This window comes from Danio rerio, chromosome 5, assembly GCF_052040795.2.
Source record: "Danio rerio strain M-AB ecotype USA chromosome 5, GRCz13ab, whole genome shotgun sequence".
NCBI lineage: Eukaryota > Metazoa > Chordata > Actinopteri > Cypriniformes > Danionidae > Danio > Danio rerio.
The window spans coordinates 38,017,439-38,033,712 of NC_141025.1; the positions used below are offsets into that span (position 1 = coordinate 38,017,439).

Genomic DNA, 16,274 nt, shown 5'->3' on the forward strand with positions numbered 1-16,274 from the left:
TGCTTTCCACATGCTTTTAGACGCAATATGTGACTGACAAGTATTACAAATTACCTAATTCGGTGATACATCAGCCTTCCTCTATCCAAAGTAATCACACACCATAGATGTTGACTTTTTTGGGCACCAAGTCCTCCTGTGCTGAACTCATCATCCCTGTTTATGCAGGCTATTTGTCTCCTGTTCTTACGCTCTATTTAGGCATGCTGCGTTTTGATTGGTTCAAATAGCATACTGTGGGAAAATCGTGCTGCAAGGCGATTAATCGCACAGCCCTAGTATTTATTGACAGAGACTTTTATATATATTGCAGTGCAACTCTTTGAGGTTATCGAAACAGAGAAGACGCTTTATCTTGTGATGGAATATGCAAGTGGAGGTGAGCTCTTAAGTCTGGCATATATAATATTGTGTAACTTTTTATATACTGCTAAATGTGCTGTGTGATGTGTGTCCTCATTATAGGGTGTTTATTTGTCTTTCCAAAGCTGCAATGCAAATATGCTTTTGATACTCATGTGCTACTGTGATATTTGGGACAGTACTCATGTGTGCTTTGGTTTTACAGGTGAGGTGTTTGATTATCTGGTGTCTCATGGGAGAATGAAAGAAATTGAGGCTAGAGCCAAATTCAGACAGGTGAGACATTTAATGGTTTAAAAGTTAAAGTATTAATCACAATAACCTTCTGGTTTACAGTTTTAACTGCACTATCATTTACATTTTAATCGGGTAATGTTCACTAATATTGTTTCAGATTGTGTCAGCTGTTCACTACTGTCATCAGAAGAATATTGTTCACAGAGATCTGAAGGTATGAAATTAAAAATAAATGTTTATTTATTTTATGATTTTTGCAAATTCATATATATATATATATATATATATATATATATATATATATATATATATATATATATATATATATATATATATATATATATATCTTGTTGAGTTTTTATTCTGGACTATCTGAATTGATGAAACTGTCATTTCAAATGAACTGCCCCTTTTTCTTTCTCTTTATTTGTCTCTCCTTCCCACAGTTACAACTTAATTCTTTGTTTCTGTCCTTCACTCTTTCTGTCTTTGTAGGCAGAGAATTTGCTGTTGGATGCAGATTCCAACATAAAGATAGCAGACTTTGGCTTTAGTAATGAGTTTACATTGGGGAATAAGTTGGACACTTTCTGCGGTTCCCCGCCTTACGCTGCTCCAGAGCTGTTCCAAGGCAAGAAGTATGACGGGCCAGAGGTGGACATCTGGAGCCTAGGGGTCATCCTGTACACACTGGTCAGCGGATCTCTTCCTTTTGATGGACAGAACCTTAAGGTACAGCAGCTCCGTAACTAAAGCCACTATCATCCAATCCAGCCACTGCACACACTCGACTAGGGTCAGGGGAAAAGGCCAACCAAAATGAGAGGATCGGGGAGTCCATATGCTTGTAGTAACCTGTGGTTGTGACATTGAGTTGATGACATTTCTCACATTAAAAAAAAAAAAATCACATTATTTATTATTATTTTTTGTGTTTGAAACTTTGAAAAATTCCCGATAGCGATATTATGAAATATTGGTACCACTAAAATGATTTTCCTAAAAGGTTTAACACCAGAACTATCGAGGCAGCCATTTTGACACTTTTTAAATTTTGTAGTGTAATAACTTTATTATAAAACCTATATAACTATAGTATTCAGACTTTTCCTAAATGTGCATATATGAAATTCTAACATGGCTATTTTATTAAAATTACAAAACACAAGGGTCCTAAGTTTCAACCTTGGCTATAGTGATCCAATTGACTGCATGCATTTCAGCATCTGCTACTTTTCCCTATGCCTTTGAATGTGCATGGCTCTGTTGCCTAGCCACCTTTTACTATCTAAAACATAATTTTCTGATAGCAAACACACTTCAGACATGTCTTTCGGTAAAGTCTAGATCAGATACGCGGCCGGCCGGAAGTGCGATATGCACATCAATATAGCAGCTTTTATTATGAAACTGTATAACAATAATTAATATTTTTACAGTGTTGTGACAGTTGGGTTTAGGGTTGGGGTGGGGGTGGGCGTTAAAAAGTGCAACTTATTGGGCAATTAAATCGATATCATAAATAGTACTTGATACAACTACTGTTGTTACATTACTGTGACAATTGGGTTTAGGGTTAGGGTGGGGGTAGACGTTAATAAAAATCAATAAATGGGAAATTTAATAAATAATTTAAACAATTATCTTTAACTTCCGGAAAAACTTTGTTCTCCTGCTTGACAAAGTGAGGTACAGTACACACTTGTAGACAATTATAGGCTATGTTACAACAATAAAAATAGTTACGTGTCGCTTCTAGCATACCTAGTTATAGAATTCTCAAAGTTTTAGTGTTAAAAATGTAGAAAAATTGCTTAAATTAAATCCACATGGAGAAATTAGCAAGGCCTTAAGAAAAACAGTGAACGTGGCTTATATAATGTATGCTTTTAAGCGTACCACAAACCAACTAACCACGTCTGTCTAATCTGGGACCTTTAACAGACGTAATGTAGATGAGCAAACACTCCAATAAATATGTCTTATAGATGTAAAACATACATCAAATACACTTCTCTGTGGCTATGTTTCCATCCACCTATTTTATGCGTATTTTGGATATGCGCATAAAAAACGGTTGATGGAAATGGCAAGATGCGCATGAATTTTGAAAATGCGCCTAAAAACCGTATGCGCATAACCGAGTAGGATAATATTCATATTCAATTAGAAAAAATTTGCATAAACTTCAATGGAAACACTTTTACTGATAAAATTCCAGTATGCACATAAAAAAAATCATGTGATTTTGTTATATGAGATGATGTGACGATGAAAATGTGTGTGAAAGGACAAACCAGCAGGCTGAGAACATTCTAAAGCATCTGAAATGTTGTTTTGGTCATTCTAAAATAGCTTAACTATTTCAGTATTAGTGTTATTATATTATTAATTACATACAGAATCAAGAGCGTCTGTGCTCCTCGTCTGAAGCCTTCAAATGCCACAGCACATTCATTGCGTGTCGACATTTGTCTTCTGAGGCGCAAGTCATTTATTAAATAAGGAAAAAAATTCACACAACTTCTCCTACCGCAGCAAGTTCTGTTTTTACTGTTGATATTTGGTGCCTGTTAATCAGGAAGTGACAATTTTGTTCACTTTGATTGGATGGAAACGCTGCTTTATTCACATAATTTCTATGCAAAATTCCTGTCTTGCACATAAATTTGCATAGAAAATATCAGGAAACATATTAGTACATGTGCCATCAGGGCTGTGTAATGTAACTACATATTGGCAGGTAGATGACTTCAGGTTATTAGGACACTAAACAAACGTGATGTTTGTAGCATATAGGACATTGTATACCTATTTGAGTAATTAACTTATTATTATTGAATTAATAACTCACTGTTTCATGTTAATACATAAAACCTTGTCAGGTCTTTCAGCTAAAATGTATCTTCAAACTGTACATCGCAAAAGCCTTTAGATGAGACATACCAATCATGATGTTAAAGTAAAAAAAAAATTGCATCACATGTTAAAAGTGTCTGACAACCAGTTGGGTCGTTTTGTATCAAGACACTCTCTTGTATTGATTGGGATGTTGTGCACATACATAAATTCACTCTAAAACCCTGAATATGACACTAGAAAGATTATGATGGCTATAAAGTCTAAGAATATACAGGACAGTATGCATTAGCTCTCAGTCATTTCATTTGTCCACTGGAAAGTACATGAATGTTTTTGTTTAACCTTTTAAAAGCACATTTTATTTATGTTCTTGTTGTTTTTTTTAAATAAACCTCTTATTTTTAAATTCTAAAAGACACACTCATATGTTTTCGTCTCATTGTTTGCTGGTGCATGTGTGTTTTCCAGGAGCTGCGTGAGCGAGTGTTGAGGGGAAAGTACCGTGTGCCCTTCTACATGTCCACAGACTGTGAGGGGATTCTGCGCAGATTTCTTGTGCTCAATCCCAGCAAACGTTGCACTCTAGAGGTGCCTACATTTACACACATAAACACTGGATATAACGGATATAAAGGATAACCCTAGAAACAGAATGATAGCTGTAATGTCTTAAAATGTACAGCATGCATTTGCTGGAAGTCCTTTATTTGAAACTATTATTTGTGTGCAATTTGAGTTATAAAGTCAATCAGCTAACTGGCTGAACTGGTAAATTTGTGTAATCTGGATGCTGATATTTCCTCCACAGCAAGTGATGAAGGATAAATGGATGAATGCAGGCCATGATGGTGATGAGTTAAAGCCACACATTGAGCCAACTGAAGACTACAGTGACGCCAACCGCATTGGTAAGCAGTAGGAAATTGTAATGTTTTAATGTCTGTTTGACTTCACTTACTGTCTTATTATGTTAATGTATTAAATCTATACTTAGACTTATTGTGTCTGGAAAATGTCATGGATTTCTCTGCCTCTTCAGAGATTATGGTCGGGATGGGTTTCACTACAGAGGAGATTAAGGACTCTTTACTCAATCAGAAATATAATGAAGTCACAGCGACATATCTACTGTTGGGCCTGAAGACTGAGGTAATGCATCTGTAAATGTCAGATGTGCAGATATATTCTGTAAAATGTTATATCATGAAGAATAAAATGCATTATGTTGTTTTAGCTATTTATTAGGGGTGTAACGATTCACAAAATTCATGGGTCAGTGGTGTCACTGGTTGGTAACTTTTCAATGGACACTTTTTTACATTTCCAGGTTTCTCAGCAGCAGAACTCGCCATAATTGTGTAAACTTAGAGCGCAGCGAATTGGAGTGTACAACTAATAATTTTTTTACAATCCCATTTGCTGAAATAATAAAACAAAAACTACAGTATGGTGTTATTAAGACCTTTAGAAAAAGGAAAGAAAATCATTTATAAATGCATATAAATGTTTAAACAATTTTTACAAATCAAAATATTAAAAACTTTTAAGGACTTAACATGCTGATGACCATTAAACGCGTCATAACAGGCTTGTGAAAAAAGGTCCATATAGCGACATGAAATATCTTTGTTTTTACTTTTTTATCTATTAAAATAATCTTTTTTTTTTTTTTTTTTACATTGAACAATGATGGAGGTGTACTTGGCCTATCCTCTGTGGTGTATTCTTAGCAGCATATAAAACGAAAAAAAACAGCTTCTTATTAAAAATAAATATTTTTTTTTTTATTGTATTGGTTATGAACAAGTGCAAAAAAAACACTATATTCAGTTGAAGTCAGAATTATTAGCCCCACTTTTAATTTCTTTTTTCTTTTTTAAATATTTCCTGTCATCATGGCAAAGGTAAAATAAATCAGTTATTATTAAAAAGAAATGTGTTAAAAAGTTTTCTCTCCGTTTAACAGAAATTGGGGGGAAAAAATAAACAAGGGAGCTAATAATTTAGGTGGGCTAATAATTCTGACTTCAACTGTATATTTCACAGTGTGTGTTTTTACTCAGTGTCCACACTTTCTGTGGACAGCACAGATCTGCTTGATCTGACAGTGTCCCCTGCAGTGGAAAATAGCCTCTAGCTGTAGGGACAAAAGCACAGCCAAGAATTATAGTCTGGCAGAAATAAGCTTGTGAAGGAATAGTGTAAGTATGGGGCTCAATTAATGTGAAGAGTAAATAATTCCTGGCTGCGTCTGAAACCTCTATATCTCTTACAGTATATACTTGCATTGTAAGTGTTTTTTCTGGTAATTTAATTAGAACTCTATATATATATATATATATATATATATATATATATATATATATATATATATATATATATATATATATATATATATATATATATATATTATTATTATTTATTTATTTATTTATTTATTTATTTTTTTTTTTTTATGTTGGACGTCATCTCAACTGCAAATTAACAGCTTCTTGAAGGGAGTGAGACTTGTCACATGCTATTTGTATTTTATTGTTTGATTGATCAAAAGAGTTTATGAGAAACAAAACAAAATGCTTTAAATGTTTATATCTTCTAAATGCCGATTTTGTCACTGTTTTGGCAGCACACTAGCTCTTAGATATCCTAAAGCCAAAAAAAAACATTTTAATTTGTGTTTTTCTTTCTTAAGAATTTTTTTCCGCAATGCTGCAGAAGCACACTCAGTGTGTTTTAAAGAATGCTGCCATTTTTAGTTATGCAAAAACACTTGGTGGACACGCGCCTTAAACATATTCTCATGTTTTGGCAGTGGCGCCCCCAGAAAATTTTCTTTGTGGTGGCCAGATGAGGCCACACTAAATTTTGTGGTGGCACAAAAACATTATGAATTCAGTGTAATGTTTTAATTTTGTCTCTAGTAAATGAAATAATGTGTTTTTAATTAATTTAATGAATTACTCCCAAAATATTGCAATGATTAATAATGTGCAAACCAAATAAAAATCTATATTTAGTTTAAAAACACTTTTCAGGTCAGTTATTTTTCATATACTTTTATTATACAGTGTACAGTAATGTCATGTCTACAATTAATTAATTAATTACATTTTTTGGGGGGGGGGGGGGGGGTTGTGCTTTTCAATCAAATATAAAAAAAAAATTATTTCAACGTTACGGATTTCTTAATAAAAAGTGTACAATCTTGTAAACCCAAAGTCGTGTTTTATCTCTTGTCGTCAAAAAATAGGAAACAAATTATGTTATATCATTTTTTTTTTTAATAATGTAAGCAAACTTGGAATTGTTGTGGTCAAGTTAGCTTATCTGTCGTGGTCGTCAGCGGTTCATCCCTGAGATACAACCAGCCAATTTTTGTCCATGCAATTTATTTAGTAATTTATTTATTGAAATATTGTGATATTAAGTAATTGCATTTAAATTAATATTATCAACAGCAAAATCATATTGGGGTGGCCACATATTACCAACCAAACCAAAATTCTCATACCAATGGTTCAATACAAAGACATTTTTAATTCCCTCAACTTGCGTTTGATCACAGGATGGTGCTGAGTCACGAGTTAGCGGCAGTATGACATTGCCGCGGGTGCGTCCGAGCCCAATTACCAATGGAACCAACAAACACTCCTCCTCTTCATCATCTTCCTCATCCTCACACAGCAAGACTCAGCGCAGCGCCTCTACCTACCACCGCCAGCGACGGCACAGTGATTTCTGTAAGAGATACTTGAGCTTAAAGTCTAAATTAAAATATACTTCGAGCAGTTAATGATTATAATTATTGTTAGTTTGCTCTGCAGGTGGTCCCAGCATGCCTGTGATGCACCCTAAGCGAAGCCCAACCAGCGGCGGAGATCGTGAGCTTCGTGAGAGCCGCATGCCACCAAGGAAGGCCAGCTGTAGCGTTATGGGCAGTCGGACTCTGCCACCATCAAGTCCAATGGTCAGCACCGCCAACAACCCCAACAAGGCTGAGATACCTGATCGACGCAAGGAGATGACAGCCACCACTGTGAGAAACATGTTTTTTATTTAATCATTTCAAGAGTTCACACTTAGCTGATGACTGATAATAAAGCGTATTTGGCATGCTGTCCCAGGAGAGAGCCCTGAGCTCAGAATATCCTTGAGCCCAGGGCTCCCTCCCGTTTGAAAGGCGAAAGGAGAGTTTGAGCTCAGGTAAGTCTCGAGAACTCCTCAACGTCTGAACTGCTGAAATATAAGTTGCCTTAGGATGCTACTTTGAAGTAGTCAATTTACTTATGGTGTATGTCTTTGGATGGTGGGAGGAAACCCATGCGATTGGGGAAAACCCATGCGAACATGGGGAGAATTTGCAAAGTCCATACAGAAACGCCAGAGAACGTATGGAGAGGGCCGAACCAGCAGTGTTCTTTGGTGCGCCAATAGTGCTACCCACTGGGCCGCCATATCGCCCTATCAGAGAAGGAGAGGAGTAGGGGTAGAAGGGGGGATTCTTCAAGACAATGATGACTGGAATAGAAAGCTTTGGTAGTTTATAGTGTGTTCGTATGCATCTTTTTGGTGCAAATATACGGAGCTAATGCAGTACCAGCTGTGTTCAATCATAAGCACGTGATCCTCTCGAAATTAGTTCATAAATAAACCACACTCATTCATTGTATATAAAGGTTAGAGGTATGAATACTTCAGGGACAAGGCATTTAGATAATCAAAAGTGGCAGCAATTACTTTTAATATATTACAGAATATTCAATTCAAATAAATGTTTACAGGGCTTGATATTATTATTTTTTTGATCAGCAGCCACTGTGGCTAGTATTTTTCCAACATTACAACCCACTAGCCATTTTCACTAGCTACAATTTTGTTGAGAAAATGTCATTTATATGCATAAAATTGGACTTGTGTATGAGCTTGCTCAATGAGCATGAGCAAATGGGTTGTTCTGCATTCCAATTAGTTCTATTTCACACTATCAGCATTAAGGATTTACCAAATTGTTCTCTATCATGTCATGTCATGATAATAAAAGTCATAACAGTCTTATGAACACCCCTTCATGCAGTGTTACCAAAATGGGTTATTTACATTAGATAAAAAGGCCATGTGTAAATTTGACTCTGATGCTAATGGCTGATCTAATGACCTTTTGTGTTCCATCTCTGCTATAGAACAATATCCCAGGAAGCACTATGACCCGCAGAAACACATATGTATGTACGGATCGTTCCAGCACTGACCGACACTCTCTGCTGCAGAACGGCAAAGACAACAGGTGTCAAAAACATACATGCGCAAAAACTCTGCTGCATAATGTAGTGCTCTTACACTAATAACGTCTGTTGTGTCTGTCCTCAGCTCTCTGTCCCACCGCCTACCCCCCACCTCTCCCTCCACCCTCAGTATTGTGGGAGCGGGAGCCTCCTCCTCCTCGTCCTCTGGCGAGCGATGTCGGCTGACCCGTGGATCCACCATCCGGAGCACCTTCCATGGGGGTCAGCTCCGTGACCGTGTACCGCCTACCTATGGACCTCCACCCACATCGCCCACCCTCAGCCATGACGCCGGAGCCCTGCCGGCCAATGCCCGCAGCCGGGCCACTTCTAATCTGTTCAGCAAACTCACCTCCAAACTCACACGCAGGTAAGAGAAGAGACTACATATCATCACCCGACAGAGAAATGAGTAAACCATCATTTAGATGAGGAAGCTCTGATCCAGGGAGAAGTGGTTCTTGTGACTTGTTTACACTGACAAAGGTTTTATTGCTGGAGGTTGGCAGCTCACTTTAATTTTAATCACTTCTAGGTGTTAATGCTGTTAGAGATAGAGGTACCATTCATTCATTTTGCTTTGGCTTAGTCCATAATTCAACATAGACTCATTCTGAAAATAAAGCCCTATATACGTTTCTGGAGATTGCGAATTATCAAGCCAGATGTACGTATGGCTCCATTTCGTCTTTAAACCGAACGATATGAGGCGGTATGATGCCATTCCTTTTCGCGCTTACCAGCTGACCACTTACCTCCATATGGATGGCTTTCCCGCTGTTACCAGTTTGTTCAGTTAGCTCGCCATGTGCGTCAGCGGACGCAGAGACGAGTTGACCATGATGACAGGGTTCGAGTCTGGCAAAGAATGGTTCCAGAAAGTAGGTTAAACAAAAACAAAAGCTAAAAAATAAATTAAACAAGTTTAGAAAACACTATTGGTTGGGTTCAGGGAGGGAGGAGGGTGGGTCAGTCGATCAGTCAGCCAGTCATTCAGCCAGTCAAACAGTCAGTCAACAGTGGCCTCTGGCGGATTTAGGCGAGAAGAGCATGCACGAATGGCACTCACAAAAAAAATTTGAGATCTCAAAAAGTGGACACAGCAGCCTCTGTATGAATTCATCAAAATAAAAATTGCGAAACAACATAGCTCCTTGGACACATTTGCCACTCGCCAGAAATGTATATACAGGTACATTTTCAGAATGAGCCTGGGTTGCATAAATTATCTACAGTGGAACCACCAACTACTCTGGCATATGTTTTAAGCAGTGGATGTCCTTTCAGCCACAACTTAGCACTGTGGAGGGATTGTCATTCACATACCTATACACTAATTTATCCAATTTACCTATACCTGTGGGGGCAGCACCCAGAGGAAACCAACACGAACTGGAGAAAATTCAAACTCCACACAGAAATGCCAACTGGAAGCAACCTTGTTGCTGTGAGATGACAGTGCTAACCACTGTGCCACCATACAGGGTATCATGTCATAAACAATTAAGGGGAATAATTCACACAAAAAATAGAAATTCTGTTATTAATTACTCACCTTCATATCGTTTCAATGAGACTTTCATTCATCATCAGAAAACAAATGAAGATATTATCAGTATATTACGAGAGCTCTCTGAAACCTCAGCAGCAGTCCCAAGACATTCTAAAGTCAAGAAAAGAAACCAAAAACATTGTCAAAACATTCCATGTGACCTCAGTGGTTCAACTGTAATCAAATGGAGCTTAAAGAAAATTTTTGTGGTAAAAACATTTTTTATTGCAATTGTCTGCCATTTCAGATCAGGGTGTGCATTTTACTATGGATAACACAACAATTGTGTGTTGCTCTGCTTGATGTAATGGCAATGTGTTGTACTGCCTGTAGTAAATGTGCATTCTGACACACTAATATGGGACAGAAGATATAGGCAAACTGACCGCTGACGTTATATGGAATGTTTTTGGTTCAGTTACTGGACTCATGTATGGGGGATGAGAGAGCTCACTGGTTTAATCTAAAACATCTTCGTGTATGTTCCAAAGATGAACGAATATCTAAGGGGGATTGGTACAACATGATGGTGAGTAATTAATGACAGTTTAATTTTTTTTTTCTTTTAGGTTGAACCATTCTTTAATGGAAAGAAATGCAATGCTCCCTATGGCAGCTGGAATCTGATTTAAAATCAGCTGCCTTATTGGTAAAAGATCATTTTTGTGGTTGCTAGCTACCAGTTGAGTTCTGCATGTGAATGTGGTGCAGTTTCTTGGACTGATGATGTAAAACTCTTGACTTGTCTTCAGCCAGTCTGGCATTAATGACAGCAGAGATCCCTCGGTATGACATGGCTTAAAGCTGGGAACATGTTCGTACAGTCTGACAAGCAACAATCTTGAAGGACTATTGTAAATTGTACAGTGTGTTCTTTGCTGAAAAAGGACAAATTTATCATACTGGTTGTAGTCAGATTTTGTTCCGGATCTGAAATATGTTTTTAAAAATTCAGTTCTCACAATCAGTAACACCTCTCCTTATATAAGAACAGAGCCATAACTTGGCTGAAAATCACAACACATTGGAAGGCATATTGATTCATCTAATTTTATTGAAACCATTTCTTTATTTTTGGCTTTCGGGTAAATAAGAATGTGACATGGTGGCTCACAGCAAAAAGGTCACTAGTTTGAGTCCCGAGTCAGTTGGCAGTTCTGTGTGGAGTTTGTATGTTCTCCCCATGTGTGTGTGTGGGGGGGGGGGGGGGGGGGGTTTCCTCTGGGTGCTCCGGTTTCCCCAAAGTCTAAAAACATGGTACAGTTGAATTGATAAAGCAAAATTGTCCCTAGTGTTTGTGTGTGCATGTGAGAGTGTATAGGTGTTTCCCAGTACTGAATTGCAACTAGAAGGACATCCGCTGTGTAAAACGTATGCTGGATAAGTTGGTGGTTCATTCCGCTGTGGTGACCCCTGATTAATAAAGGGGCTAAACCGAAGAAAAATGAATGAATGAATGGTAAATAAGAAACTAATGAACCACTATTGTTAGTAATTGCTTTGTGGTCATTTTAATGAATGTACACTTTAAACTAAATCTTCAGACAAGGCCAAAACACTTTGCCAAAGGTCACTCGTTCTCACAGGACTATTGAATGGATAATGAAAGTGACTCAGGGTTCTTAAAAAGCCTTTTTAGGTCTTAAATGTTTTAGTGACATTACTTTTAAATATTTCTTAAGTCTGACTGACCCAATGGAGATTATTGTTTACGATCATTGAACGATCAGACAAGGTTTTTTCCTGCAGTAGTAATTGCATCAGAAAGAGCTGAGGTACAGATCAAAGCCCAGGGGCCTCATGTACGAAGACTTGCGTTGAAATCATACTAAAACATTGCGTACGCAGTAAAAAATTTCGTAAAACTGCGTACTCCGAATTACATGCATATTCTCTTCGTACATCCGAATGAACTTGAAACTGAGCGCTCGTGCACAAGCGCAAAACCCCTCCCTGCCTCCTCCCCCATATGAATATGCTAATGACTCTACTTCGGCAAAACCCAACGAAAAAGCAATGGCAAAAGCAAGCAAAAAGAGAAACTTTGAGCAGAATATGTATTGGAGGTGCTGCTTTCAGAGGTAGACCGGAGAAAAACGGTGTTATTTGCAAGTTTGTCCTCCGGAATTAACAACAAAAGAAAAGAATAGAGAGAGTTGAGCTGATGCGGTTAACAAAGTTGGGTCTAAACATTGCACTGAGTGGATTAAAAAAGAAATAGTGTGATGTAAAAGTGTAAATGTTTGTAGCACCTTTAACAGCGTGAGTGGCGCAGCTCGTAAAACGCATAGTAACATGTTTTGACACGTTTGAGCATGAACTCGGTTCGAATCCAGCGTCTGATGAACTCATTCTTTTTTTTTTTTTTACATATCAGATTTTGTCTACTATTCATCACGAGGAAGACAAGTATGAATCATTAATAAGTGTGTGCATCATATGTTATTTGCACATTTATTGAATGGAAATGTTTCTGATTCACGTATGCAAATTCGTCTTCAGGTGGCACCTTTATAGCAATGTATGTGCAGTCGATCACTCCGATTACATTGGGAAAACCGGCGACCGCTGCAAATTGCGCTTTAATGTTTGGCTGGTCAACTACATGGTATGGAAATCTTGTATACCTGCTAGACATGCGGATGAACCTGTCCCATACAGCTGCCATTACACGCTCAAATATTCTTTGTAGTGTGCAATTTAACACCACTGCCTCTAATAGTCGCCAATGGAAATATAACAAACACACACTAGAAATGAACGTACGCCAGGCATGAAGTTGGCGTTGACCAACACACATTCTCATGTTCATTTCATCGTTAGTAAATCCAAACGTGAGCGTGAAATCTGGCATACGCAAAGTTTTTGTGCGTACACAGCGTTGATACATGTGGCCCCAAGTGATGTGAAGGGCAGAACTGTTATGCTCTCATGGAAGTAATCTACCATGCTTGGAAACATAACTGGTGCATTACACTGACAAAAAGCAATTCTTGTTCATCAACAGCCCTGTGGCTTTCAATACCTCAATATAAAAATATTCAGTCTTTTTTCTAGCACCAGCGGTTGCCACATTTACTTTAACCATTCGTTGAACAGTTATTAATAACCAATCAAAGGACTTTCACTCAGCTCATACCAAAATGCCAAAGACATGATGGTTTTGAATGTGATGGAATTTCTGCTCAAATCTCAGTGATTCATATGCATGAAATGTTCCTGAATGAAAGTGAAAGTGCCAAACTGCAGTTAACGTCGACAAATTAAAAATGAAACACCCGAAATTACATAAAACTCCAGAGGAAATGTGAATAGTGAGATGAAGCAGTGACATTAATCGAATCGTGTGCTATAACATTTAAAACGGGATCATTTAAGGAACATTCAAAAAGCAACTCATGTAAACATCTTAATCATATTATTGTCTTAATTAGCTTAAGGCAAATAATTTGATTACTGATGTCCATGTAAATGTAGTCACTGTCACATTTGATTTGAGCAAATACTAAAATGAATTAGAGTGCTTTCACACCTCTTTTGTACAAAAACAGAGATCAAAATTGTTACAATGTTGCTTTTTTGTTCTTGGTGCGGTTCACTTTTACACAGCAAAGTTTCTAAAAGAGCTAAAACATGTCACGTGCGAGTAAACTCTCCTGCTTAGCTGTCATGCGTCCTTATTTTAATTTATGGCAATGAGCAATAAGATATCATAAGCGAAAAGCTGCGCTTTCATGTTGAATGGTGACACCCACATCATCACCAAATACAAATCAGAAGCGAGACGTTCTCATACATAGCAGTTGGCAAGGATCATGCATTATAAGCTTTAAATTATAGAGAGAAATAACAGATAAACCAAGACTACAGTTCGGTCAATTTTTCTAACGTATAAAAAGCTCTCGTTTAAAGTTAACAAACTTTCACTTTTGTATTTGACATGAAATAAACATTTACCGGTAGGAATGTCATCCCGCCCTACTCATAGTTCTCTTTTCATATAGCCATATATATGCCTTTTACATATCCATAATACACAGTGATATAGCTGGGCTTGGATCGTTTTGCTTTCTCACTACAGTCGATCCACTCCAGAGTTCGTTTCAATCGAGCCGAGACCACCTTATTCAGGCGATCTCAGACCGATTGTTTTGGCGCAGATCCGAGCGCGATTGCTGGATTCACATATGCCAAACAAACGCGCTAACTGGGGAAATGCACCAGGTTCCGAAACAAAGGTCTAGGTGTGAAAGCACCCTAAGTGGACTCACTTCAACTCTCTATGACATGTTTTTAAAGAAAAGGTACTGTATGTTGATATGCGCAAGTATTTTCATTGCATTGTCATATAAGTCGTTTTTTTTAAATGATTGAAATCTTCATTTTAACTTTGTAAACACCCTGGTGAATTCTGTCAGTTGCTGTCAGTCTAAAAATGGTTATGTTGATCGCTTAGTCAGTGGTTGGCTTTGAAATAGGTACATTTGAAAATGTAATTTTGACACATGAAAATTTTTTATTTGAGTCACACATTACTGCTTCAAATAACAGGATTCCTTAAAAAAAGGGTCACTGGAGTGCTGCCTGTCCAATAACACTAAGGTCCCAATGGGGGATTTTTCGGCTTTAAAGTTGGTTTTACACTCACGCTTCATGCCTTCATCTTTTCTTGGCTTATTGCCTGTCTTTTTGAAGCTTTGCAAATGTGCACCTTTCCTAATCTCTCCCTCTTTGTTCTTATTTCTCTGTTTCCTTTCTTTCATCCTATTGCATTTGCTCTCGCTATCACTCGATATCCTATCTCACTCTTTCTCTCTTATCGTCCTCATTGTGTCTCTCTTTCTCTCTCCTAGGGTCAATCTTGACCCCTCTAAACGCCAGGGCTCTAATAAATCAGTGTCGGGTTGCACTCTTCCACAGGGATCCAAAACAGTTAGTAAGTTCCCCTGTCTGCCTCTGTTTGCCTGTCTGCACGTCCGTCTGTCTCTGCACATGGCATGCTCATCTGCATGCAGTCTCTTTTGCAGAGTCTGGTAAACAGGATGTGAGGGTGAGGAACGTCTGGATGATGGTGCATGGAGAGTTTGTCTCATATCCGTTTGCATGCATCCAGTTGTCCTATTGCAGATTAGGTCAACTTTGGTCAATTAGTTATATGTTGACCTGCTAGCACATTAAATCGTTGAGTCGTTTTCAGACAGGTCAGGAGTGATCCAGTTATGTATGTTTGTCTTTTTTTGTTGGTCAAGGTGGAGTTGTGTTGCATGATTGGGACAATATCGGTGTGATGCAGGCATCTTAAAGTCTGTCTTTCTTTGCAGGGTCTCAAATGAATCTGAGGGAGTCAGCAGATCTTCGGTCACAGGGTGAGTCCTGCATGTTGGGATTTACAGTTGTCATAGGTCTCAAAGTCCATTTCTGGAGGGCCGCAGCTCTGCACAGTTTTGCTCCAACCGTAATCAAACACAGCTAATCTAGTAGTGTCCAGTAGTCTTGAACAACTTGATTAGTTTGATCAGCTGTTTAATTATGGTTGGAGCAAAACTTTGCAGAGCTGCAGCCCTCCGGGAATTGAGTTTGAGAGCTTAGGGTACTTTTGCATGCTATTGACCATGCATTCCAACTAGTGTCTTGCTGTTGTTTAGCTAGTGGTGACATAATAATAACAGATCTTTTTCTGTGTGAAAGTTTGACTTATGACATTTTGATTTAAATTTACTGTTCATTTTTTTTATTAAACATCAATAAAATTTTTCTAATATGATCTATAACACGTTTAAGACAAAATATGATTTTTGTTTCATACTATTAAGAAGAACAGACTTTTAACATTGTGCTGGAGGGAGAAATATTTGTATTTCAAACTGTAGTTGACTGTGTATTATTAAGATAAAGTATGAATATTGTTAAAATGCAGTTAATAGATGTTGAATAATAGGAGCATTACAGATGTTAAGTGATGTTTTAGTTTAGTTTAG

The 16,274-nt window shown here is 37.6% G+C and overlaps 2 protein-coding genes across 11 annotated transcripts in view; both read left to right on the top strand.

Annotated features, from left to right (window-relative positions):
* The window catches only part of slc8a2a (solute carrier family 8 member 2a), a 155,362-nt gene that overhangs the window by 68,518 nt on the left and 70,570 nt on the right, over positions 1-16,274 (top strand). The gene's annotated exons all lie outside the window — the stretch shown is intronic.
* mark4a (MAP/microtubule affinity-regulating kinase 4a) overlaps positions 1-16,274 on the top strand; it is a 76,008-nt gene that overhangs the window by 51,312 nt on the left and 8,422 nt on the right. For 2 of the 9 annotated variants that reach the window (XM_087253757.1, XM_087253755.1), the window contains exons 5-17: positions 314-379; positions 569-639; positions 758-814; positions 1,096-1,332; positions 3,931-4,050; positions 4,271-4,370; positions 4,502-4,611; positions 7,028-7,202; positions 7,275-7,498; positions 8,643-8,746; positions 8,830-9,114; positions 15,150-15,232; positions 15,618-15,662. In XM_087253757.1, coding sequence (XP_087109883.1) covers positions 314-379; positions 569-639; positions 758-814; positions 1,096-1,332; positions 3,931-4,050; positions 4,271-4,370; positions 4,502-4,611; positions 7,028-7,202; positions 7,275-7,498; positions 8,643-8,746; positions 8,830-9,114; positions 15,150-15,232; positions 15,618-15,662 — 1,677 coding nt within the window. Of the gene's footprint in view, positions 1-313; positions 380-568; positions 640-757; positions 815-1,095; positions 1,333-3,930; positions 4,051-4,270; positions 4,371-4,501; positions 4,612-7,027; positions 7,203-7,274; positions 7,499-8,642; positions 8,747-8,829; positions 9,115-15,149; positions 15,237-15,617; positions 15,663-16,274 lie in introns of all 9 variants that reach the window. The other 7 variants (XM_087253758.1, XM_087253756.1, XM_087253753.1 and 4 more) reach the window with 4 other exon arrangements.